General features: G+C 46.6%; 1 protein-coding gene across 2 annotated transcripts in view; it reads right to left on the bottom strand.

The window, feature by feature from the left end:
* Positions 1 to 25994, bottom strand: part of LOC110490812 (plexin-B2) — a 187241-nt gene that overhangs the window by 77624 nt on the left and 83623 nt on the right. For both annotated transcript variants that reach the window (XM_090201080.1, XM_090201081.1), the window contains exons 2-4: positions 953 to 1455; positions 454 to 618; positions 30 to 284 (exon numbers count right to left, since the gene is read on the bottom strand). In XM_090201080.1, the coding sequence (XP_090057206.1) occupies positions 30 to 284; positions 454 to 618; positions 953 to 1453 (921 nt within the window). In that variant the 5' untranslated portion in view covers positions 1454 to 1455. The remainder of the gene's footprint in view (positions 1 to 29; positions 285 to 453; positions 619 to 952; positions 1456 to 25994) is intronic.

Below are 25994 nucleotides of genomic sequence, written 5' to 3'. Positions count from 1 at the left end.
ATTGTTAGAGGGGGAAAATAAATAGATACCTTATCCTGGGCTCCAACCGGTCCGTACCAGCCAGAGGAGCTCATATTCTTGGCCAGGGCTTCTCCTGGGAGGGTCACGTAGGCTGCCTGAACCTTGTTGTACTTGTTCCCCGCGCTGCAGTTCAGCTGGAGCTCTGTGTACGAGTAGTAGTTGTGGTCGTTCTCACACATCCTGGAGATAAAGGTGAAGTTCTTGGTTCCTGAATCCTGGGCGCCCAGGGTTCTGGAGAACAGGAAGTAGACAAAGCCCTCGTCCTGGAAGACGAGAGATGGAAATAGAGGAGAGAGAAAGAATGAGATAGAAGAGAATGAGTTCCATGAATCATTATTCATCTTTCAGTCTCTTTCTGGCGTTGTATTCACAGCCCTGAGGGGATGTTTCACACTGCTGTGTGTGTAGAAGGATTTTCTCCGTCTCTCTCACCTTGAAGACGTGTCTGAAGTCATGGAGGTAGCGCAGTGTGAAGGGGTTGGACTGGACGGCCGAGGCCTCAATGATGCTTTCGAACAACACCCAGTCACTGTGGACCTGGAGGATACGGGTGCTGATCAGCTTGGTGCTGTCATGGCTGCCGTAGCCCTTAGCCACCTGAAGAGAACAGAGAGGGGCAAATACGAGTTACCATGATGACCAGGAAGTAAATACAACATGGTTCAGCTTGGTGCTGTCATGGCTGACATAACCTTTACACACCTAGGACGAGACCGAGGGAACAGAACATGGGAAATTCTATTATCTAGTACCTTTACAATTTTAATTCCCAATACGACATCAGCATTGCGATTGCAACGCCAGGATAGTGGGTTTGATTCCTGGGACCACCCAATATGTAAAACATTTATACAAGTCGCTTTGACTAAAAGTGTCTGCTAAATGACATTATTATTACTGTGATATATCACGGAGCGGTTCGTCCACCTACCAGGAAGACGGTGAAGTTCCCCTTGTCCTTGAAGTAGTAAGACATGACCCCTACTACCGACACACTCTCCTCAGCACTGGCCACGTACGACTTCTCTCCTTTCGTATCGCTGAAGTACAGCAGCTGCTCCACATTAGACAGGTTCCTCAGAGAACAGATTCCTCTGTACAGACTCCCACACACTATCAAGGTGTCTTTGGATGGATGGATGAGGAGCAGTTTGTTATGGTTGTCTGTCTCCACTGCTTCCTCACAGGAAGTCACGGGCGGGGTACACTGGCGGTTGTCCAGTTCGGGTCCTGTTCTGGTGTGTGCCTCGGGGTGCAGGGATTGGTCCAGTTGGTAGAGGGCATTGACCGTGCCCACGTACAGCCGGCTGGTGATTGGGTCCTGGACTACGTTATTGATGAGGGTGTCGGAGGTGAACTCGTCGTAGGCGGAGCCGAGGAGGGAGAGAGACGACGTCGCCAAGATGGCAGCCAGGACCCACCGCCACGCCATCTCTGGAGGAGAGGAAGAGAAAAATTATTCTGTTACTCTTTATGTCTCTTTGTAACTTGGTAAAGAAAGAAAGAGAGCGAGAGGGGGAGAAGAGAGAGATAGAAGAAGAGGAAGGAAGGAGTGAGAGGGGGAGAAGAGAGAGATAGAAGAAGAGGAAGGAAGGAGTGAGAGGGGGAGAAGAGAGCGATAGAAGAAGAGGAAGGAAGGAGTGAGAGGGGGAGAAGAGAGAGATAGAAGAAGAGGAAGGAAGGAGTGAGAGGGGGAGAAGAGAGAGATAGGAGGAAGGAAGGAGTGAGAGGGGGAGAAGAGAGAGATAGAAGAAGAGGAAGGAAGGAGTGAGAGGGGGAGAAGAGAGAGATAGAAATATACAGATAAGGGGAAAATATATAATTAGTTCCTAATCTTAATCATTCCATTCTATTAGTCTTTCTGTGGCTTTGTAACTTAGTCATCACAGACAGGCCCGAGGGGACGTTTCAACAGCTAATAAGACATGAAATAAACATGAAGACATTAAGGTTAACAACGTTTAATAACATCCTCAGAATTATTTTTTATATTTTTTAGCACTAAGTTATTCAGTTCTACTTCAGCGTTTCTACCTTCCATTCTTTCATTGTTATTCATCCTCATCCTTCCCACTAAATATAAAGGAGGGAAAATCAATTCACCCGCTCCCCAAACTCCCCTCAGATGTTGAGATGTGGATCAGTGAATTTGACACGGCCGATAAAACAAGTTGTTTTTTTTTTCAAAAGAAAGAAGCGTTTGCAGCATTCGCTTTGCAGGCAAACTCCTCTTCTCTCCTCCCCTCATCCTTTCATCCCTGCCTACAGGTTTTCGGTAGTCAAACTCTCCTGGAATCAAAGGGATTCGAAGAGAGGTTGAGAGGAGTGGCACAGTGCCAAGGTAACAAAGGTGTCCTGTTGCATTACGGGTACGTCCTGTTGCATTATGGGTACGCCCTCAGCATGGGGGCAGAGAAACTCGTCTTTGCAAAAACTCACAACGATTCACAAACTTTTTTCCAAAACTTTTGGGTGGGTTGTTGTGAGACCTAACCAAAAACTTTGGCTGTGACCCAAAGTTGATACATTCCTTCTGACCCAGAGAACAAAGCAACATCCTCAGTAGAAACATGAATGAAGCGTAAAAAAATCAGACCACACCACCACCATGATCTCTGTAGCTTCTCTATGAGCACTTTGACCTTTACCTGGTTCATAAACCTCTTCATCTCCTTTATTAGAAGGGATGAAAACAGTCAGTAACTGGGACCAGGCTACGACATACCTGGGACCAGGCTAAGACAGCTCTGGGACTAGGCTACGACATACCTGGGACCAGGCTAAGACATACCTGGGACCAGGCTAAGACATACCTGGGACTAGGCTACGACATACCTGGGACCAGGCTACGACATACCTGGGACCAGGCTAAGACAGCTCTGGGACCAGGCTAAGACATACCTGGGACCAGGCTAAGACATACCTGGGACTAGGCTACGACATACCTGGGACCAGGCTAAGACATACCTGGGACCAGGCTAAGACATACCTGGGACCAGGCTAAGACATACCTGGGACCAGGCTAAGACATACCTGGGACTAGGCTACGACATACCTGGGACCAGGCTAAGACATACCTGGGACCAGGCTAAGACAGCTCTGGGACTAGGCTACGACATACCTGGGACCAGGCTAAGACAGCTCTGGGACTAGGCTACGACATACCTGGGACCAGGCTAAGACATACCTGGGACCAGGCTAAGACAGCTCTGGGACTAGGCTACGACATACCTGGGACCAGGCTAAGACATACCTGGGACCAGGCTAAGACATACCTGGGACCAGGCTACGACATACCTGGGACCAGGCTAAGACATACCTGGGACCAGGCTAAGACATACCTGGGACCAGGCTAAGACATACCTGGGACTAGGCTACGACATACCTGGGACCAGGCTAAGACATACCTGGGACCAGGCTAAGACATACCTGGGACTAGGCTACGACATACCTGGGACCAGGCTAAGACATACCTGGGAACAGGCTACGACATACCTGGGACTAGGCTACGACATACCTGGGACCAGGCTAAGACAGCTCTGGGACTAGGCTACGACATACCTGGGACCAGGCTAAGACATACCTGGGACCAGGCTAAGACATACCTGGGACTAGGCTACGACATACCTGGGACCAGGCTAAGACATACCTGGGACTAGGCTACGACATACCTGGGACCAGGCTAAGACATACCTGGGACCAGGCTACGACATACCTGGGACTAGGCTACGACATACCTGGGACCAGGCTAAGACATACCTGGGACTAGGCTAAGACATACCTGGGACCAGGCTAAGACATACCTGGGACCAGGCTAAGACATACCTGGGACCAGGCTAAGACATACCTGGGACCAGGCTAAGACATACCTGGGACCAGGCTAAGACATACCTGGGACCAGGCTAAGACATACCTGGGACCAGGCTAAGACATACCTGGGACCAGGCTAAGACAGCTCTGGGACCAGGCTAAGACAGCTCTGGGACCAGGCTAAGACATACCTGGGACCAGGCTAAGACATACCTGGGACCAGGCTAAGACATACCTGGGACCAGGCTAAGACATACCTGGGACCAGGCTAAGACAGCTCTGGGACCAGGCTAAGACAGCTCTGGGACCAGGCTAAGACATACCTGGGACCAGGCTAAGACATACCTGGGACCAGGCTAAGACATACCTGGGACCAGGCTAAGACATACCTGGGACCAGGCTAAGACAGCTCTGGGACCAGGCTAAGACAGCTCTGGGACCAGGCTAAGACAGCTCTGGGACCAGGCTAAGACAGCTCTGGGACCAGGCTAAGACAGCTCTGGGACCAGGCTAAGACAGCTCTGGGACCAGGCTAAGACAGCTCTGGGACCAGGCTAAGACAGCTCTGGGACCAGGCTAAGACAGCTCTGGGACCAGGCTAAGACAGATCTGGGACCAGGCTAAGACAGATCTGGGACCAGGCTAAGACAGATCTGGGACCAAGTCAATAATTGATATTTTGCTCCATACTTCCAGATGATTTGCCACTCAGCAGGGAGGCTGCTGGAGCGGGGGGGTGGGGAGATAATACAGTCCTTATTGGTCCTATGCCACTTTCTATAATGTTTACATACCCTACATTACTCATCTCATATGTATATACTGTACTCTATACCATCTACTGCATCTTGCCTATGTCGTTCGGCCATCGCTCATCCATATATTTATATGTACATATTCTTATTCATTCCTTTACACTTGTGTGTATAAGGTAGTTAATAGGTTAGATTACTTGTTAGATATTACTGCACGGTGGGAACTAGAAGCACAAGCATTTCGCTACACTCGTATTAACATCTGCTAACCATGTGTATGTGACCAATAACATCTGCTAACCATGTGTATGTGACCAATAACATCTGCTAACCCTGTGTATGTGACCAATAACATCTGCTAACCATGTGTATGTGACCATTAACATCTGCTAACCATGTGTATGTGACCATTAACATCTGCTAACCATGTGTATGTGACCATTAACATCTGCTAACCATGTGTATGTGACCATTAACATCTGCTAACCATGTGTATGTGACCAATAACATCTGCTAACCCTGTGTATGTGACCAATAACATCTGCTAACCATGTGTATGTGACCATTAACATCTGCTAACCATGTGTATGTGACCATTAACATCTGCTAACCATGTGTATGTGACCATTAACATCTGCTAACCATGTGTATGTGACCAATAACATCTGCTGACCATGTGTATGTGACAAATAAAATTTGATTTGATGGCTCCTCCCCAGGCACTGATGCAAACCAGCCATGAAGACATTTACAATATACCAACACTGCCTGCCTTAAGTTCTCTCTCAGGGGATTAGGTAGAAGGCACACCTGATGTTCTGCCAGTACCAGCCCAACAGGAACAGCTCAACAGAGAAACACAATGTTCTGTTCTACTCCTCTGTTCCACTGTCCTGTTCTCCTCTCTTCTGTTCTGTATTAGTAAGACAGTGTGTTCTTGCCCAAGGCAACCCAGATATGACTTCAGTCCGTTCCTGAAATACCTCTGTGGGAACAACGTGATAATATCTCTGGGGCTTGTCAGGACACTTAAGCCCATGAGGAGAATGAAGTTACATTTACACACTGACTTAAGGTCAGTTGGTATTTTTCCTCCTAACGGAAGTTAAGGAAGCTATGTAAGTAAGCTGATTTTGGACCTGTGACAAAGGGCAACTTCTACGTGGATCAAACAGACACACAGCATAACAGCTCTGACTCAGTCTTGAAGGCTTTTGAAGAAAACAAACAGTCCTAAAAGCTCTATACATGGTGTTAGAGCTCAGACCACCACAATGATGATGGTCTACAGTATTAATCAGTGCATAACAATGTTTCATGAGGACAGAACAGAGGGACAGAGTGAGAATCAACACAAACTGGGACTCAGGCTCTGCCCTCCAGTCTACTCACAAAAGCCCAAGTGAAGTAAGCTCTCTGAGAAACCATTATGAGGGACATAGTAGAGCTAGACACCACAGTGGCAGCTCTCACTGGGTCTTTGATATGATGAAATAGTAGAGCTAGACACCACAGTGGCAGCTCTCACTGGGTCTTTGTTATGATGAAATAGTAGAGCTAGACACCACAGTGGCAGCTCTCACTGGGTCTTTGATATGATGAAATAGTAGAGCTAGACACCAGTGGCAGCTCTCACTGGGTCTTTGTTATGATGAAATAGTAGAGCTAGACACCACAGTGGCAGCTCTCACTGGGTCTTTGATATGATGAAATAGTAGAGCTAGACACCACAGTGGCAGCTCTCACTGGGTCTTTGATATGATGAAATAGTAGAGCTAGACACCACAGTGGCAGCTCTCACTGGGTCTTTGATATGATGAAATAGTAGAGCTAGACACCACAGTGGCAACTCTCACTGGGTCTTTGATATGATGAAATAGTAGAGCTAGACACCACAGTGGCAGCTCTCACTGGGTCTTTGATATTCTGAAATAGTAGAGCTAGACACCACAGTGGCAGCTCTCACTGGGTCTTTGTTATGATGAAATAGTAGAGCTAGACACCACAGTGGCAGCTCTTACTGGGTCTTTGATATGCTGAAATAGTAGAGCTAGACACCACAGTGGCAGCTCTCACTGGGTCTTTGATATGATGAAATAGTAGAGCTAGACACCACAGTGGCAGCTCTCACTGGGTCTTTGTTGTGATGAAATAGTAGAGCTAGACACCACAGTTGCAGCTCTCACTGGGTCTTTGTGATTGTTGGAGTCCAGTTCCAGATTAGAGCTGGGTAACTGTCCCATGAACTCCCTGCACCACCCCCCCCTCCCTGCATCCCCTCCCCGCCCCCCACATGTCATCAGCGCTATGTGAGGAGAGGTCTCCTAAGATGCCTGCACAGCATTGCACTGTGTGTGTCACCTGATGGGGCTGCATTAGTTGTTATTGTCAGCACTCAGAGTGTTGTGAGGCGCTGCGTGACGACTGTCACTCATCAGGGTGTGTGTTCCTTCATCAGCACAAGGCTGAACATTTGATTCCTCTTTCACAACTCTGGACAAAACCTTCTCTCTCGGCTGCTTAGCCCACACAACTCCAAAAGAACACACACAGCAGAAATATTTTAGTCATAATATAAGTCATATAAACCATGTGATGTGGTTTCTCATATCGCAATGTGACCGTCTGACTGACTGGGGGTTGGGGAGATTGGGGTTGTGGGTTTCAGAGATTCGGCCTATTGGTTTCTGTGTGTGTGTCTTCAACATACAGTGTGTGTGTGTGTGTGTGTGTGTGTGTAAAAACATGAGCTGGCGCACACCCAGGAAAATGTGTTTGTGTGGAGGTGCTGACTAAAGGCAAATAAACTATGAACTACCAAAGTAAAGAAAGTTCCAGACTCCATGTATGAACTCCCAGCAGTTTACTGGTATTTACCAACGTTTCAGCATCGCCGTGCCTCTCAAGGTAATGTCACCAACACTTGAACCAGGTTAAGTAGACGAACAGTGTGTTTGGTGCAACCAATGACAATAGTGAGGGGTGAAACTGTACATAAAAATACATTTAAAAAGGTATATGGCATATGAAATATATTATGCTATTGTTATTATATAGAAACATAATGGAATATTGTACATCGAATTAGCATCAACATACATTATTGTTTAACTCAATTTCACATAATTGTTACGTATTTAAATTTCAGATGTGTTACATGTCATATTTTGGTTCAACCTTAATGTATAATGAGCATCATCAACAGGAGGAACTAATAGGTGTTCGCTGATAAACTGTAGAAAGAATATCGATTTATAAGATTTGTTCATAAGAACGGCCTGAGATCAAAGTCAATATTCAGACCAGTAAGGGTCAATGTTTAAAGACAGGATATCCAGTAACCCTCTCTTTGTGGTAGTAGGATCTCCATGTTACTTCCTCTCCTTGGTAGAGCAACATGCTCAATGCCTGTGTATTTGAGGGAGGAGATTGAATGGTTAGCTTCAACAAAGTGAGCTGCTACTGGATAGTCAATGTTCTTACACCCGATTGAGCTGCAGGGTCCAGCTATGCGTTTTTTTTATTGTCTTTTCGTTTGTCCTACGTAGGCTTTTCCACATGAACAGGTGATGAGATGGATTACTCCCGTGGTCTTGCATGAGATGATCCCCTCACAGGGATCTTTCAACCTGTATGTGGGTGTCTGAAGAAAGACGTTTTATAGTGCTATTGATTGCACTGTGCTCATGAGCCACGTTTGTTGTTCCCATTTGTAATAGGTGTCAAGAGTGTCTGAGTGGGCTCAGGGGGCATGTCAGATCTCACCAAACTGTCTCCAAGAGTGTCTGAGTGGGCTCAGGGGGCATGTCAGATCTCACCAAACTGTCTCCAAGAGTGTCTGAGTGGGCTCAGGGGGCATGTCAGATCTCACCAAACTGTCTCCAAGAGTGTCTGAGTGGGCTCAGGGGGCAGGTCAGATCTCACCAAACTGTCTCCAAGAGTGTCTGAGTGGGCTCAGGGGGCAGGTCAGATCTCACCAAACTATCTCCAATATTACGACCACACTTATAGACCACCAGTGGGGTTTCCTTGAAGAGGTGTGTGATTTTTGTTGTCTGATTGCAGAATATGCCAGTGCTTTATCAGGATTGCTTTCATTTCCACTGAACCCTTGGTGTACTTAGTGCAAAAGACGGTTGTGTTGTTTTTCTTCTTTGGTTGAGTTTTTAGTAATTCCTCTCTTGGTTTTTGAGATATTTTAATCATGGCAGCATCAAGAGTTTTGTCCTTGTAGCCTCATTTTGAATGTGTCTTTTTTTTTAGCATTGCTGTCAAAATCTGTCTGATGACCACAGATTGGTTTAACCCTGCATGACTGGCTGTATGGTAGAACATTCTTTTTCATTTGACCTTTACCCCCATGTAGCAGGGTATTGCGATCTGTGGGCTTTGTGTACAAGTCTGTGTGTAATGCATCACTCTTTGATGATCCATAAGTCCAGGTAGTTTATTTTTCTCTCATCAGTCTGCATGGTGAATTTGAGGTATTCAGAGCTCTCGTTTAGTAGAGTTTGGAATTAATTTAGCTCCCGCGGACTTCCTTCCCAGAACACAAAGACATCTATGTATCTCTTCCATAGGACTATTTTATAAAGTAAGGGGTGTGTCTCCGTTTTATAAAGGAGTGCTTCTTAAAATTGTCCCACATACAGGTTTGCATAGTTGGGGGAAAAGGGGGAGCCCATGGCTACACCCCAAATTTGAAGGAAAAGGTCTGACTCAAAGACAAAGTAGTTATGGGATAATACCAGTTCAGTAAGTTGTAAGATGCAATCATTAGATGGAGCAAGTGGAGTCTCTCTGCTGTAGGACATGCTGCAGCGCCTGCAAGCCTCCAGTGTGTGGGATGTTAGTGTACAAGCTCTCCACATCAAAAGTGTCCAGCAGAGTGCCCTCTGGTATCCTTCCTAAGCCCTCTATCAATGAGGTCATGTGACTAGTGTCTGACAGAAGATGGGAGATTCTCAACCATCGGTTTAATGTGGTAATCCACAAATGTAGAAATGTTGGATGTCACAGAGTCGATTGCTGCTACAATGGGTCTCCCCGGGGGAGGAGACACTGGGTCTCCCCGGGGGAGGAGACACTGGGTCTCCCCGGGGGAGGAGACACTGGGTCTACCCGGGGGACGAGACACTGGGTCTACCCGGGGGACGAGACACTGGGTCTACCCGGGGGACGAGACACTGGGTCTACCCGGGGGACGAGACACTGGGTCTACCCGGGGGACGAGACACTGGGTCTACCCGGGGGACGAGACACTGGGTCTACCCGGGGGACGAGACACTGGGTCTACCCGGGGGACGAGACACTGGGTCTACCCGGGGGACGAGACACTGGGTCTACCTGGGGGAGGAGACACTTGTTTGTGTAATTTAGCAACTGTATAGAAAGTTGGTAACTTAGGAAATTTCACACATAGAAATTCAGCTTCTTCTTGTTTGATTTGTCCTGATTCCAAACAGCTTTCCACTGTGGATGAGATTTATGCTGGAATTCTAGGGTTGGGTCACAATTCAGTTTACGATAGAAGCCACCTTTAGATAGTTGTCAGCGACATTCATTCACACAGTCACATTTGTTTTGTATACAAATTCCTCCTCCGTCACATTCTGTTCATGATAATGGAAGGATCTGACTAAGTCCTTAAGAGACATTCTCTCGTCTCTACTCAGGTTATCATAGGATTTGTGTTTCTGTTTGTCTTTCAGTAGGTCACCTACATCATTTTCAACAATCCTACAGAAGGTTTCTATGGACACATTGCGTTTGGGGGAGGTACGAATGAACTTTTTGCTCCAAATGTGGTTCTCTCAGATTTGTCAGGCACCTCAACTGGGTTGATGCCTCCATCTCCTCCTTGACTCATGGTAGGACAGGTAAGTCTATTGATTAGCGTGGTAGACCTGTGTATACATCTCACTGAGGATGACATTTCAACTAGAGTCATGGAAGTTTCACTTATCTAAGAACTCACGCAATCTCAAGAGATCTGTGTCGTCAACATACAGTGTGCGTGTGTGTGTGTGTTCAACATACTGTGTGTGTGTGTGTGTGTCCAGTCTGTCAGTGTTACTCTATGATTGACTACTGTGTAAAGCTATACTATATCCTCTCTGTGCCGAGGTAATTAGCCCCGTTGCCCTGCTGTTAACCTCCAATGTCCTGTAATGTGTGAGAGACAGCTGCTTCCAATCAACACACACAAAGGTTAAAGTGATTACTCTTCCTGTAAAGAAACCAGTTTGGTCCGGTTTCCCCCCACCTTATACGGTCGTTCCACCTCAAAAAACTAAATTAAGAGGATATCGACACACACCATCTCAGAATGTTCTGTTGTTACAAACAGATATGATTACCATTCCTGAAACATTTTGTTGAAATATAATTTGATCTCCAATTTGGTAATTTTAATTTCTAGGATTCATAAAATCAGCAAAAAATAAAATAAAAGTCCTCTCACTGTCATCTGAGTTTATTTTCAGCAAACTTAACATGTGTAAATATTTGTATGAACATAAGATTCAACAACAGACATAAACTGAACAAGTTCCACAGACATGTGACTAACAGAAATGGAATAATGTGTCCCTGAACAAAAGGGGGGGAGGGGGGGGGGGGGACAAAATCAAAAGTAACAGTCAGTATCTGGTGTGGCCACCAGCTGCATTAAGTACTGCAGTGCATCTCCTCATGGACTGCACCAGATTTGCCAGTTCTTGCTGTGAGATGTTTATCCCACTCTTCCACCAAGGCACCTGCAAGTTCCCGGACACTTCTGGGGGGAAATGGCCCTAGCCCTGACCCTCCGATCCAACAGGTCCCAGACACTTCTGGGGGGAATGGCCCTAGCCCTGACCCTCCGAGCCAACAGGTCCCAGACACTTATGGGGGGAAATGGTCCTAGCCCTGACCCTCCGATCCAACAGGTCCCAGACATTTCTGGGGGGAAATGGCCCTAGCCCTGACCCTCCGATCCAACAGGTCCCAGACGTGCTCAATGGGATTGAGATCCGGGCTCTTTGCTGGCCATGGCAGAACACTGACATTCCTGACTTGCAGGAAATCACGCACAGAACGAGCAGTATGGCTGGTGGCATTGTCATGCTGGAGGGTCATGTCAGGATGAGCCTGCAGGAAGGGTACCACATGAGGGAGGAGGATGTCTTCCCTGTAACGCACAACGTTGAGATTGCCTGCAATGACAACAAGCTCAGTCCAATGATGCTGTGACACACCGCCCCAGACCATGACGGAGCACTTTTTGCCAGTCCTGTCTGGTCCAGCGACGGTGCGTTTGTGCCCATAGGCGACGTTGTTGCCAGTGATGTCTGGTGAGGACCTGCCTTACAACAGGCCTAAAAGCCCTCAGTTCAGCCTCTCAGCCTATTGCGGACAGTCTGAGCACTGATTGAGGGATTGTGCATTCCTGGTGTAACTCAGGCAAACATCTCATCTGTTTCTAACAAAGGATTTCAGAACAATCTGACATGGTGGGGGTCATGGCTTGTTGAAATGACATGGAACAACCTGTCTGTCATCACAAACCATTCCCAGATCCATTCCCAATGGAGCCAGACCAGGACTCCCAGTCAGGGTTGTGAAGGAGAAGTTAGCCGAGCAGGGAATGTTCTGGGGTCTGTTCTCAGTATCCCCTTTGATCTCAATCCACATGGAGCCTACGCCAGGATAATCACATTCTATAGAGAGCCTATAGAGAGCCTACGCCAGGATAATCACATTCTATAGAGAGCCTATAGAGAGCCTATGCCAGGATAATCACATTCTATACAGAGTGGAGGTGGAGGATGTGTTTTATAGTAGAGGATGTGTTTTATAGTAGTGGATGTGTTTTATAGTAGAGGATGTGTTTTATAGTAGAGGATGTGTTTTATAGTAGAGGATGTGTTTTATAGTAGAGGATGTGTTTTATAGTAGTGGATGTGTTTTATAGTAGAGGTTTTATAGTAGAGGATGTGTTTTATAGTAGTGGATGTGTTTTATAGTAGAGGATGTGTTTTATAGTAGAGGATGTGTTTTATAGTAGTGGATGTGTTTTATAGTAGAGGATGTGTTTTATAGTAGAGGATGTGTTTTATAGTAGAGGATGTGTTTTATAGTAGAGGATGTGTTTTATAGTAGTGGATGTGTTTTATAGTAGTGGATGTGTTTTATAGTAGTGGATGTGTTTTATAGTAGAGGATGTGTTTAATAGTAGAGGATGTGTTTTATAGTAGAGGATGTGTTTAATAGTAGAGGATGTGTTTTATAGTAGTGGATGTGTTTTATAGTAGAGGATGTGTTTTATAGTAGAGGATGTGTTTTATAGTAGAGGATGTGTTTTATAGTAGAGGATGTGTTTTATAGTAGAGGATGTGTTTTATAGTAGAGGATGTGTTTTATAGTAGAGGATGTGTTTTATAGTAGTGGATGTGTTTTATAGTAGAGGATGTGTTTTATAGTAGAGGATGTGTTTTATAGTAGTGGATGTGTTTTATAGTAGAGGATGTGTTTTATAGTAGAGGATGTGTTTTATAGTAGAGGATGTGTTTTATAGTAGAGGATGTGTTTTATAGTAGAGGATGTGTTTTATAGTAGTGGATGTGTTTTATAGTAGTGGATGTGTTTTATAGTAGAGGATGTGTTTAATAGTAGAGGATGTGTTTTATAGTAGAGGATGTGTTTAATAGTAGAGGATGTGTTTTATAGTAGTGGATGTGTTTTATAGTAGAGGATGTGTTTTATAGTAGAGGATGTGTTTTATAGTAGAGGATGTGTTTTATAGTAGAGGATGTGTTTAATAGTAGAGGATGTGTTTAATAGTAGAGGATGTGTTTAATAGTAGTGGATGTGTTTTATAGTAGTGGATGTGTTTTATAGTAGAGGATGTGTTTTATAGTAGAGGATGTGTTTTATAGTAGAGGATGTGTTTAATAGTGGAGGATGTGCACCCATTGTCAGTGGCTGTGAAGAATAGAGGGTTTCAGCACCTCATGAAATAGCTCAAGCGATGTTATGAATTTCGTCCGCTCACACACAGCAAATAGGTAGTACCCGCTCTATAGTAGCAAGTGTCATGATGTTGGCCTCTTTGGGTATAGCAAGCCCCATCCCCCTCTCCCTGCCGCCCCCATTCCTCCTTCAACTAGGTTGCTGTGGTCAGAGAGACGTCGTAAATCCCTGAGGATCTCCTCATGGACACACAGTATAGAGAGAGTAAATCCTTCTACCTCACAGAACTTTCATGTTCCGGAGAAAGTATAAAAGATCGGTGAAGAATCCTGTTTATATAATAGCCTCAGATATGAGGTTTACATCTAATTGTTGTATTAGATGAATGAGTGAGTATGATACTGTTTGTATAATTGTGTAATATGATTTTGAACTGTTTAATGAAGAAAAATACAATTCCCTTTTGATTTGAACTAAATCAGAGGACCGCCCCTGAGCCCAGTTAGGGTCAGACATCCTGGACCGCCCCTGAGCCCAGTTAGGGTCAGACATCCTGGGACAGCCCCTGAGCCGAGTTAGGGTCAGACATCCTGGGACAGCCCCTGAGCCCAGTTAGGGTCAGGCCTCCTGGGACAGCCCTTTTCTCTGTCATTCCGAATAAAACCCAACTTTGAGAAATGATCATCATGTTTTTCTCCATTGGGGGAGGCCAAAGGTTGCAGACCATTGCTGAATCTTTTAACCATCCCACGTGGTTAAACTCTTAGACTATCGATACTGACAGAATAAGAACAAGTCTTTGATATTAATTACTAGTCTGCAGCTAGGAATTCGGTATCATTGAACGCGAAGAACGACAACCGCCGAAACATCCACTCTATAACGAAACAAATGAATGTCACTCTGAACTCTCCACTATAACCAAGACAGAGAGAGAGAGGACAATTCTACAAAAGAAAAACTTTTCAGCAGAGATCAAGACGACACACTGAGCGTAAATATATATATTGATTGCAATTGTTCCCGAATGAGTGAGCGTTCATGTGTAAAGGATTAGCATTTCAATTGTTATAATTATCACTCTGTAGTCACTTAGTCAACCCCCACTTCTCCTTTTGTCTAACAAGCCGCCATGCCAGTTTAGCCCACTAGGGCACATCCTCCTATCATTACATTTACCTTGTTTGTTTGTTTGTTTGTTTGTTTGTTTGTCTGTTTATGCATTTCTGTGAATTACTTAGTTAGTAATAAATAAATGATTTAAGACAACTGATGTATGGATGACTCATAGTGAAGACTGGGTTCGTGCAGATAACCAACAATTTACAACGTTTGGAATGAGACTAACGTGAGGTAAAGTAAATCATTCATTAATCAGAAGACTAATTGATCAGATAAAATATCTGAAAAGTTATTTTAGGAAATGATAACTTTGTAATCTGAATATTTTTCCTTGATGCCGCGACTTCCTAGTTAATTACATTTACATGATTAATCAGTTGATTGCGTAATACTAATTACAGATGAAAACTATGTTTTCAGTTTAATGATAGTAAAGACATGACACAAGCTAAAGCCAAAGTTGTCTTTCATTTGTGTTGTGTTTACTCCAGACAGATGGACCTCCAGGGTCACAGAGAGCTACTTAACAGTGACAGCTCATCACATGACCCCCCAGAGTGGGAGAGGACAAGTACCGTGCTACAGACACAACCCCTTTATGTCACACAAGTCAGCACCTTCTTGTCTTGGGAAGAAAACAGCACACAGACCTAAACAATGTCTGAGCCAAGTTTACATATCGATTTCACACACATACTGCATGTCAGTGTGGTTGATGAGTAATGGTGAGTTCTGATGTAAGAGAATCCAAAGTGTTGTTATTCCTGGTGGTGATGTCACCAGGCCTTACAGGACTAAAGATCACATCTGTAATCAGGAAGACCAACACTTAAATCAACCAGAAATAACTACAGTAACTGTAGGCATTTCACTTCCACTGTACCGAAACAAACTCCAGAACAACAATACATACCAAACTGTGGGTCTGGTGAACAGTTACACCCCTAGCGCGCGCACGCACACACACACACACACACACACACACACACACACACACTGATTAAAAGGCTGCGTTACGCAAATGTAATTTTCTCTGGTGTATGGCCTTCTCTCGCTTCACGCAAGGATGATTAATAACTGCACTGTGGAGCAACCCCCCATTTTATTAACCTGGCCCAGATAGACCCCTACGAGTGTGTGTGTGTGTGTGTGTGTTCCCACTCCGCTCCACCCTGAGAGATGTAATATGTCTGCCAGCCAGAGTAATTATGACTGGATTCCAATGGGGAAACACTGAACCAACAGTTTCACTGCCTCCTATTCAAAATGTGCAGATTCAACTTTAATCTATTCATTGTGCAGAGTTCATAATTCTATTCCAGTGACTACGACAAGAAGAGAGCGAGGTAGACAGAGAGCGAGGATGTGTTTAAACGTGTCTGTGTGTTTAGGCACGGTTGTGGTTCTCATGGCCTGTTAGCAAACTAACAGGCTATGAGAGACAGAGAGCGAGAGAGGTAGACAGAGAACGAGAGAGGTAGACAGAGAACGAGAGAGGTAGACAGAGAGCGCGAGAGGTAGACAGAGAGCGAGAGAAAGGTAGACAGAGAGCAGAAGTGCTGGTATGGAGGCAGAGAGGTCAGAGGCTGGGAGGTCAAACACACACACTGAACTAATCCTACAGTTTGCTAACAGGCCATGAGAACCACAACCGTGCCTAAACACACAGGCACGTTTAAACACATCCTAGGAATAAGAGTGTGACCTTGTTTCTTCCTGAGAAAGGCATGTGCGAGCATGGATATGAATACGGATTATTCATAATGAATATTTGATGTATGTGAGAATCGTCCAAGAAACTGACAGTGTGTGTGTGTGTGTGTGTGTGTGTGTGTGTGTTAGTCCTAATGCGAGAGGAGAGAAAGTGAGTGAAAGAATGAGTGGACAGAGAGAGAAGAGAGAGGAAAGAGAGAAGGCAAACAGAAATCAAGAGTTTGCACACAGAACGAGAGAGGTTACACAGAACGAGAGAAATAGGAGAGAGGTTACACACAGAGAACGAGACAGAAATAGGAGAGAGGTTACATACAGAGAACAAGAGAGAAATAGGAGAGAGGTTACATACAGAGAACGAGACAGAAATCGGAGAGAGGTTACGCACAGAGAACGAGACAGAAATAGGAGAGGTTACACACAGAGAACGAGAGAGAAATAGGAGAGAGGTTACAAACAGAGAACGAGAGAAATAGGAGAGAGGTTACACAGAGAACGAGACAGAAATAGGAGAGAGTTACACACAGAACGAGACAGAAATAGGAGAGAGGTTACATACAGAGAACGAGACAGAAATAGGAGAGAGGTTACACACAGAGAACGAGACAGAAAGAGAGAGGTTACACACAGAGAACGAGACAGAAATAGAGAGAGGTTACACATAGAGAACAAGACAGAAATAGGAGAGAGGTAACACACAGAGAGAGCAGAGTTCTGCACAGCACCACGTTAACAAGGCTGTCTTTGTTTCTCCATTTGAGGGATTGTTCCTCTGCTGCCCCAGGAAGCCCAGCACAGGGAGAAAGAGAACTCTCATTCCTCTGGACATTCTAGGATTTACTGCAACTATCCTTACTAGGGGATTCAACAGAGAAGTAAAGACTAGCTGAACAGACGCAGAGCATGATACCAGACCTCTGGAACACAACTGGAGACTAGAACTGACAGGGCTGAAGAGACTGGAGAACAGAGAAAAAAGGTGATTGAAGGCATCATGAGGGTAAAGAAAAAACAAGGAGAGGAAAGAGGAGAGGTGAGGAGACGGAGAGAAGAGGAGAGGTGAGGGGAGGTGACGGAGAGAAGAGGTGAGGGGACGGAGAGAAAAGGAGAGGTGAGGAGAGGTGAGGAGACAGAAGAGGAGGGGAGAGGGGGTGGAGAGAAGAGGAGAGGTGAGGTGAGGGGACGGAGAGAAGAGGTGAGGGGACGGAGAGAGGAGGAGAGGTGAGGGGACGGAGAGAAGAGGAGAGGTGAGGGGACGGAGAGAAGAGGAGAGGTGAGGGGACGGAGAGAAGAGGAGAGGTGAGGGGACGGAGAGAAGAGGAGAGGGGAATGAGAGGAGAGGTGAGGAGACAGAATAGGAGAGGGGACAGAGATAAGAGGAGGGGTGAGGGGAATGAGAGAAGAGGTGAGGGGACGGAGAGAAGAGGAGAGGTGAGGAGGGGTGAGGGGAATGAGAGAAGAGGAGATGGGTTTAATGAAAGAAAAGCAGGTTCCTACTGAAAGTGTCTGCTACCCTGAGAAAGACAAAAAGCAGTCTCTGCCTCAGGCTGTGTTAGATCAAGACACAGATAACACGTCTGATACTTTGTCTAATTGATCTCACTTCAAAATCCCCCAGAATCATCCCAGACACCATTATTTAAATCATTAGCAGTTGGCTGTAATTATCTGTATCCCTTTACCAGAGGGCTAATACACACATTATTAAGCACAGCTCAAACCAGGCCGGCCGAGAGAGAGGGAGGGTGTGTGAGTGTGCACGTGTGAGTGAGTGAGTAGTGTTGCAAAGGGTCGGAAACTTTCCATGGGAAGTTAAGCCCTGGAATTTGGGGAATTTTGCTTAAATTCATACAAAAATGATGGTTTAGAACCGTGAACCTTCTTCTGTGGGATACACAAGGCAATTCTAGGTGTTGTGGCATATTTTGGTTAAACTATCCCCAATTCAATGGAATTGCAACCCCCTGTATGCACAGTGCATTCTTCCATCACATGTACAGCTGATTCTCAAGATCTTGCACGCTAATGAGATGCTTTTGAGCCCACACTACTATACTGTCTGAGCCAAGGACTACACGCTTTCTGGGAAGTTTTGATTAGAATACTGGGTTGGGTGAATATATTTTATATGACATACATCATTTTTTGTTAACTAGTAATCAGTAGCCTACAGCAAAGTGTGTTTAAATCATTTCTAACTTGTTAACAATTTCTGCTAGTTAGTATTTGCTACCATGTGGGTTTTAGCTTGCTTGAGCCTGCTAACCGAGTGTTAATTCACCTGTTTCCATACATGTTTCATTTTAAAACATTTATCTTACAAAAGGAGTTGTTTAATCTAATATTAACTATTTATCTGTACATAGAATTGTATTAGATTTTTTACTCCTTTTTTCTTAATCTTTACAGGAAAATGCAATGGGCACTATCTGACGTGTAGCTACTGTAGAAGGAAAAGCTGTGCACATTTCCAAATACTGTGCCAATTCATATGTGAAGAATGCAACAAAGATGCAGAATCATCTGGCCAAGTGCATAAAGTTCCCTCAGTGCTAGCCCACCAGGCGCTACCCAGGTGCTAGCCCACCAGGCGCTACCCAGGTGCTAGCCCATCAGGCGCTACCCAGGTGCTAGCCCATCAGGCGCTACCCAGGTGCTAGCCCATCAGGCGCTACCCAGGTGCTAGCCCATCAGGCGCTACCCAGGTGCTAGCCCATCAGGCACTAACCAGTTGCTAGCCCATCAGGCGCTAACCAGGTGCTAGCCCATCAGGCGCTACCCAGGTGCTAGCCCATCAGACGCTAACCAGTATTGATAGAGTATCAGAGGGCTCCCATCCTGTAGTCTATAGTTGGGCTGGAATGACACCAGTATCACTGTACTCCTTAGTATCGTAGCTATGAAACAAAACAGATGTAACTTCTTTAGAACAGCCCTAATGTTGGAAACAAACATCATTATGTTGTCATCCAGAGACACATTTTCCAAGCCATAGCACACAATATGTTACATACAGCAGGATTTTAAAGAACCAAAGAGTTGTCTGTTTTGTGTTTTCATTTTTGCAATGGAAAAAAATATTGCGATACTTGTATCATCACAGCGGGAAATGCTTATCATCACAGCCCTAGTCTACAGCAGGAAATGCTTATCATCACAGTACTAGTCTACAGCAGGAAATGCTTATCATCACAGTCCTCATCTACAGCAGGAAATGCTTATCATCACAGCCCTGGTCTACAGCAGGAAATGCTTATCATCACATCCCTATTCTACAGCAGGAAATGCTTATCATCACAGTCCTCGTCTACAGCGGGAAATGCTTATCATCACAGTACTAGTCTACAGCAGGAAATGCTTATCATCACAGTCCTATTCTACAGCAGGAAATGCTTATCATCACAGTCCTATTCTACAGCAGGAAACTTAACAGCCCTGGTCTACAGCAGGAAATGCTTATCATCACATCCCTATTCTACAGCAGGAAATGCTTAACAAAAATTGGACTGAACCCAAGACTGTGGGTTTCACAATTGAGATCAATGGAGCACGAAAAACCATGTGAAGGTTGGACCTAATGAACACACACAGTGGTGAGGTGCCTAGTGGCTGGTGCCGACCATGACCCACATTCCCCAGGCTTGTGTCCCTCGTCTAAGGAGAGGAAACCGGGGGGGGGGGGGGGGGTTAGTTCATACCTCCACCACACACACACACCACCCTGTCTCTGTTAGCATCATTTTAATGAGGATTATAATCATTACAACATCCATAGTGATAAACAAAACCCCACTAATATGCTGCTCTCTGTGTTTTTATCCAGGCCTGGGATGTGGTACACACACACACACACACACAGAAGCCTGCGCGAGCAGGCAACACACATGTACACACGCAGCCACACACTCTGAAGTCAATGTTGGCTCAGTGAAAAGCTGTGGAATTGGTATTAATCATGTCTACACACCATAACACAAATCACAAGAACAATCAGAAGACAATAAGCCATTATGTTCATGTATTGAGTGGAAATGTAGAAAAGAACCATCAGTCAGAGAAATGAGGTTGAACCAGACAGAGACAGTGTTCTGTAGGAGAGCAGAGAGGGTGTTAAGAGTCGATGGATTTCATCAGAAACACGGACAGCTCTCCTCCAGAGAGAAATGTATTACAGTCTGACAACAGGGTCCCCACTGACGGTGGGAGTACATGAGTGCCTGTGTGTGTGTGTGTGTGTGTGTGTTTGTGTGTGTGTTTCAAAGATGAGAGAGAGAAATTAAAGAAAGCGAGAGAGAGCGAGACAGCAGTGTTTCATCTGGGAGTTCCACCCGCTGCCAGGCATCCAGAGGGTTTCAGTCACTCCCCCATCCTGGTGCCATGGCAGGGTGAGATAGGTCGCTATGGAGACGGGCAGGGTGAGATAGGTCTCTATGGAGACGGGCAGGGTGAGATAGGTCTCTATGGAGACGGGCAGGGTGAGATAGGTCTCTATGGAGACGGGCAGGGTGAGATAGGTCTCTATGGAGACGGGCAGGGTGAGATAGGTCTCTATGGAGACGGGCAGGGTGAGATAGGTCTCTATGGAGACGGGCAGGGTGAGATAGGTCTCTATGGAGACGGGCAGGGTGAGATAGGTCTCTATGGAGACGGGCAGGGTGAGATAGGTCTCTATGGAGACGGGCAGGGTGAGATAGGTCTCTATGGAGACGGGCAGAGTGAGATAGGCCTCTATGGAGACGGGCAGAGTGAGATAGGTCTCTATGGAGACGGGCAGGGTGAGATAGGTCTCTATGGAGACGGGCTGGGTGATATAGGTCTCTATGGAGACGGGCTGGGACGGGAGAGGGGATGACACCCGCGTTTCATCATCCAGGCTTCCCCCTCAGTCTCACACACACACACACACACACACACACAGAGTGTTTTGGTCACCAGCCAAGTAACTGAGACATGTCTTTACATGAAACAGAACCTGGACTAGAACCAGCCGTCCTCCTCTCCTTCATTCCAATGGGGAGGATCTTTAGGCAACCCACACCATCACCACCCCACACACACCAGGCAACCCACCTCACCACCACCCCACACACACCAGGCAACCCACACCATCACCACCCCACACATACCAGGCAACCCACCTCACCACCACCCCACACACACCAGGCAACACACACACACACCACCCGACACACACCAGCCAACCCACACACACCACCCGACACACACCAGCCAACCCACACACACCACCCGACACACACCAGCCAACCCTCACATACCACCACCCGACACACACCAGCCAACCCACACCACCACCAGCCGACACACACCAGGCAATACACACCACCACCACCCGACACACACCAGGCAATCCACACCAACACCACCCGACACACACCAGGCAATCCACACCACCACCACCACTCGACACACACCAGGCAATCCACACCACCACACACCACCACTCGACACACACCAGGCAATCCACACCACCACCCAACATGTCACACAGTCACCAAGGTAACCCAACCAGTGCATCGGTCAGGAAAAGGGACACATTGAATTCCAGTCCTTACTGGTAATGTATTGACTATGATGAGACATCTGAGTAGACATTGAAAAGGTTGTATAAATGGGGAGAATCACTAAGTCTCACACACAACTCAGCAGAGGCCTTTGCACGGCTATAAGACGACTGAGGTAATACGGAGCTAGCTCGCTCATGTGACTCACATTGTGATTCTCTCTCTGCTGCTTTAGGTTCGGTTCTCAGAGTTAATCTCCATCACAATATAAACCCTGATCAAATCCCTCCACTGTAGGAGGAGTGCTGGAATTACTGTGTGTGTGTGTGAGAGTGTGTGTGAGAGAGAGAGTGCGTGTGTGTGAGAGAGTGCGTGTGTGTGAGAGAGTGCGTGTGTGTGAGAGAGTGCGTGTGTGTGAGAGAGTGCGTGTGTGTGTGAGAGAGTGAGTGTGTGTGAGAGAGTGAGTGTGTGTGAGAGAGTGAGTGTGTGTGTGAGAGAGTGAGTGTGTGTGTGAGAGAGTGAGTGTGTGTGTGAGAGAGTGAGTGTGTGTGAGAGAGAGTGAGTGTGTGTGAGAGAGAGTGAGAGAGTGTGTGAGAGTGTGTGAGAGTGAGAGAGTGTGTGAGAGTGAGAGAGTGAGTGAGTGAGTGAGTGAGTGAGTGAGTGAGTGAGTGAGTGAGTGATGAGGGTTATCGTAGAGAAGGTTACCAGACAGGTTATCATAGAGAAAGTGATATTTCTCCCAATCTAAATCCCCTTCATGGTGTTCCAAAACACAACAATAATACTGCTGCTGAACCAATGGGCAGCCAGCAACCCTCTGGGTCTCATGCACTGATAACATACACTGTGTGTGTGGCACTGATAACTCAATGGGAGGTTTACAGTCCATTCCAGTTGACAGGAAACAGGGAATGAAAGGCCATTCTCTGCTGAGGGGAACAGTCCTGTAGTGGAGGCTCATATTACAACACAGGAATGGCTGCTCTGTGCCAAAATGGAACTAATATCAGTTTCTTTCACTCTCCCTCTGTCTACCTGAATGACTCTACCTCTCTGTACAGCTCTTTATCCTCTCACTCCAGCTCTTTATTATCCCTCTCCCTCCAGCTCTTTATTCTCCCTCTCCCCCTCCAGCTCTTTATCCTCTCCCTCCAGCTCTTTATTCTCCCTCTCCCCCCCTCCCTCTCTCTCTCCCTCAAGCTCTTTATTCTCCCTCTCCCCCTCCCTCTCCCTCCAGCTCTTTATTCTCCCTCTCCCCCCTCCCTCTCTCCCTCCAGCTCTTTATTCTCCCTCTCCCCCCTCCCTCTCTCCCTCCAGCTCTTTATTCTCCCTCTCTCTCTCCCTCCCTCCCTCTCCCTCCCTCCCTCTCCCCTCTCTCTCTCCCTCCCTCTCCCCTCTCTCTCTCCCTCCAGCTCTTTATTCTCCCTCTCCCCCCTCCCTCTCTCCCTCCAGCTCTTTATTCTCCCTCTCTCCCTCCCTCCCCCTCCCCTCTCTCTCTCTCTCTCTCTCCAGCTCTTTATTCTCCCTCTCCCCCCTCCCTCTCTCCCTCCAGCTCTTTATTCTCCCTCTCCCCCCTCCCTCTCTCCCTCCAGCTCTTTATTCTCCCTCTCTCTCTCCCTCCCTCCCTCTCCCTCTCTCTCTCTCCCTCCCTCTCCCCCTCTCCAGCTCTTTATTCTCCCTCTCCCCCTCCCTCTCTCCCTCCAGCTCTTTATTCTCCCTCTCTCTCTCCCTCCCTCCCTCTCCCTCCCTCTCTCCCTCCAGCTCTTTATTCTCCCTCTCCCCCCTCCCTCTCTCCCTCCAGCTCTTTATTCTCCCTCTCTCTCCCTCCCTCCCTCTCCCTCTCTCTCTCTCCCTCCCTCTCCCCCTCTCCAGCTCTTTATTCTCCCTCTCCCCCTCCCTCTCTCCCTCCAGCTCTTTATTCTCCCTCTCTCTCTCCCTCCCTCTCTCTCCCTCCCTCCCTCTCCCTCCCTCCCTCTCTCCCTCCAGCTCTTTATTCTCCCTCTCCCCCCTCCCTCTCTCCCTCCAGCTCTTTATTCTCCCTCTCTCTCCCTCCCTCCCTCTCTCTCTCCCTCCCTCCCTCTCCCTCTCTCTCTCCCTCTCTCTCTCTCCAGTAATCATCCCTCTCCTTCATTCCCACAACCAGCTGGGTTCATTCAGTAGTCTAATAGGAGATCTACTTCAGTCCATTATGATGAATGTAATGGTGTTGTACAACTTCCACAACTGTCCAGTCAACCACAGTCCAACCCACATCATTCATGTAAAAGCCTTCGCCAGCTATCTGACCCCCACCTTACTCATCTCCATCGCACTCCATTCATGCCATCCTACAGTATATCAGATTGGGAGGTTACAGGCAAATTATGACTAAATAATTGGATTTTGCTGTTCAGAACAAAATGTCTATGACACACAACATTCTATAAATGGACATGAATAAACCAAGCTTACAGTGGAAAGGAAAACTGATGCCAAATCTATGACTTCCCTTCTCGATTTTACCATGCAGGAAATGACTGAGAACGATCCACCCAGTCAGCTGATGGCAGGCAGGGAGATTCCCTGTAGCCCACAGACCCTTCTACAGTCAGCTGATGGCAGGCAGGGAGATTACCTGTAGCCCACAGACTCTTCTACAGTCAGCTGATGGCAGGCAGGGAGATTCCCTGTAGCCCACAGACCCTTCTACAGTCAGCTGATGGCAGGCAGATTCCCTGTAGCCCACAGACCCTTCTACAGTCAGCTGATGGCAGGGATATTCCCTGTAGCCCACAGACCCTTCTACAGTCAGCTGATGGCAGGCAGATTCCCTGTAGCCCACAGACCCTTCTACAGTCAGCTGATGGCAGGCAGATTCCCTGTAGCCCACAGACCCTTCTACAGTCAGCTGATGGCAAGCAGGGAGATTCCCTGTAGCCCACAGACTCTTCTACAGTCAGCTGATGGCAGGCAGGGAGATTCCCTGTAGCCCACAGACCCTTCTACAGTCAGCTGATGGCAGGCAGGGAGATTCCCTGTAGCCCACAGACCCTTCTACAGTCAGCTGATGGCAGGCAGGGAGATGCCCTGTAGCCCACAGACCCTTCTACAGTCAGCTGATGGCAGGCAGGGAGATGCCCTGTAGCCCACAGACCCTTCTACAGTCAGCTGATGGCAGGCAGGGAGATGCCCTGTAGCCCACAGATCCTTCTACAGTCAGCTGATGGCAGGCAGTGAGATTCCCTGTAGCCCACAGACCCTTCTAGTCAGCTGATGGCAGGCAGGGAGATGCCCTGTAGCCCACAGATCCTTCTACAGTGGCCTCAATCTGACACTTCAGAGAGAAAATAGCACTTAGAGCCAGTCTCTCTGAGGAGGAGAATGTGTGGAAGAGTACAGTGGTGGAAAAAGTACCCAATTGGAAAACTTGAAAAAAAGTAAAAGTGAAAGTCACCCAGTAAAATACACCTGGAGGTAAAGTGAAAGTCACCCAGTAAAATACACCTGGAGGTAAAGTGAAAGTCACCCAGTAAAATACACCTTGAGGTAAAGTGAAAGTCACCCAGTAAAATACACCTGGAGGTAAAGTGAAAGTCACCCAGTAAAATACACCTGGAGGTAAAGTGAAAGTCACCCAGTAAAATACACCTGGAGGTAAAGTGAAAGTCACCCAGTAAAATACACCTGGAGGTAAAGTGAAAGTCACCCAGTAAAATACACCTTGAGGTAAAGTGAAAGTCACCCAGTAAAATACACCTTGAGGTAAAGTGAAAGTCACCCAGTAAAATACACCTGGAGGTAAAGTGAAAGTCACCCAGTAAAATACACCTTGAGGTAAAGTGAAAGTCACCCAGTAAAATACACCTGGAGGTAAAGTGAAAGTCACCCAGTAAAATACACCTGGAGGTAAAGTGAAAGTCACCCAGTAAAATACACCTTGAGGTAAAGTGAAAGTCACCCAGTAAAATACACCTTGAGGTAAAGTGAAAGTCACCCAGTAAAATACACCTTGAGGTAAAGTGAAAGTCACCCAGTAAAATACACCTTGAGGTAAAGTGAAAGTCACCCAGTAAAATACACCTGGAGGTAAAGTGAAAGTCACCCAGTAAAATACACCTTG

The sequence above is a fragment of the Oncorhynchus mykiss genome, chromosome 15 (assembly GCF_057628025.1).
Source record: "Oncorhynchus mykiss isolate SJ-2025 chromosome 15, ASM5762802v1, whole genome shotgun sequence".
NCBI lineage: Eukaryota > Metazoa > Chordata > Actinopteri > Salmoniformes > Salmonidae > Oncorhynchus > Oncorhynchus mykiss.
Note: the sequence above shows the minus strand (reverse complement) of the source record. Positions and strands in the feature narration are given on the sequence as shown.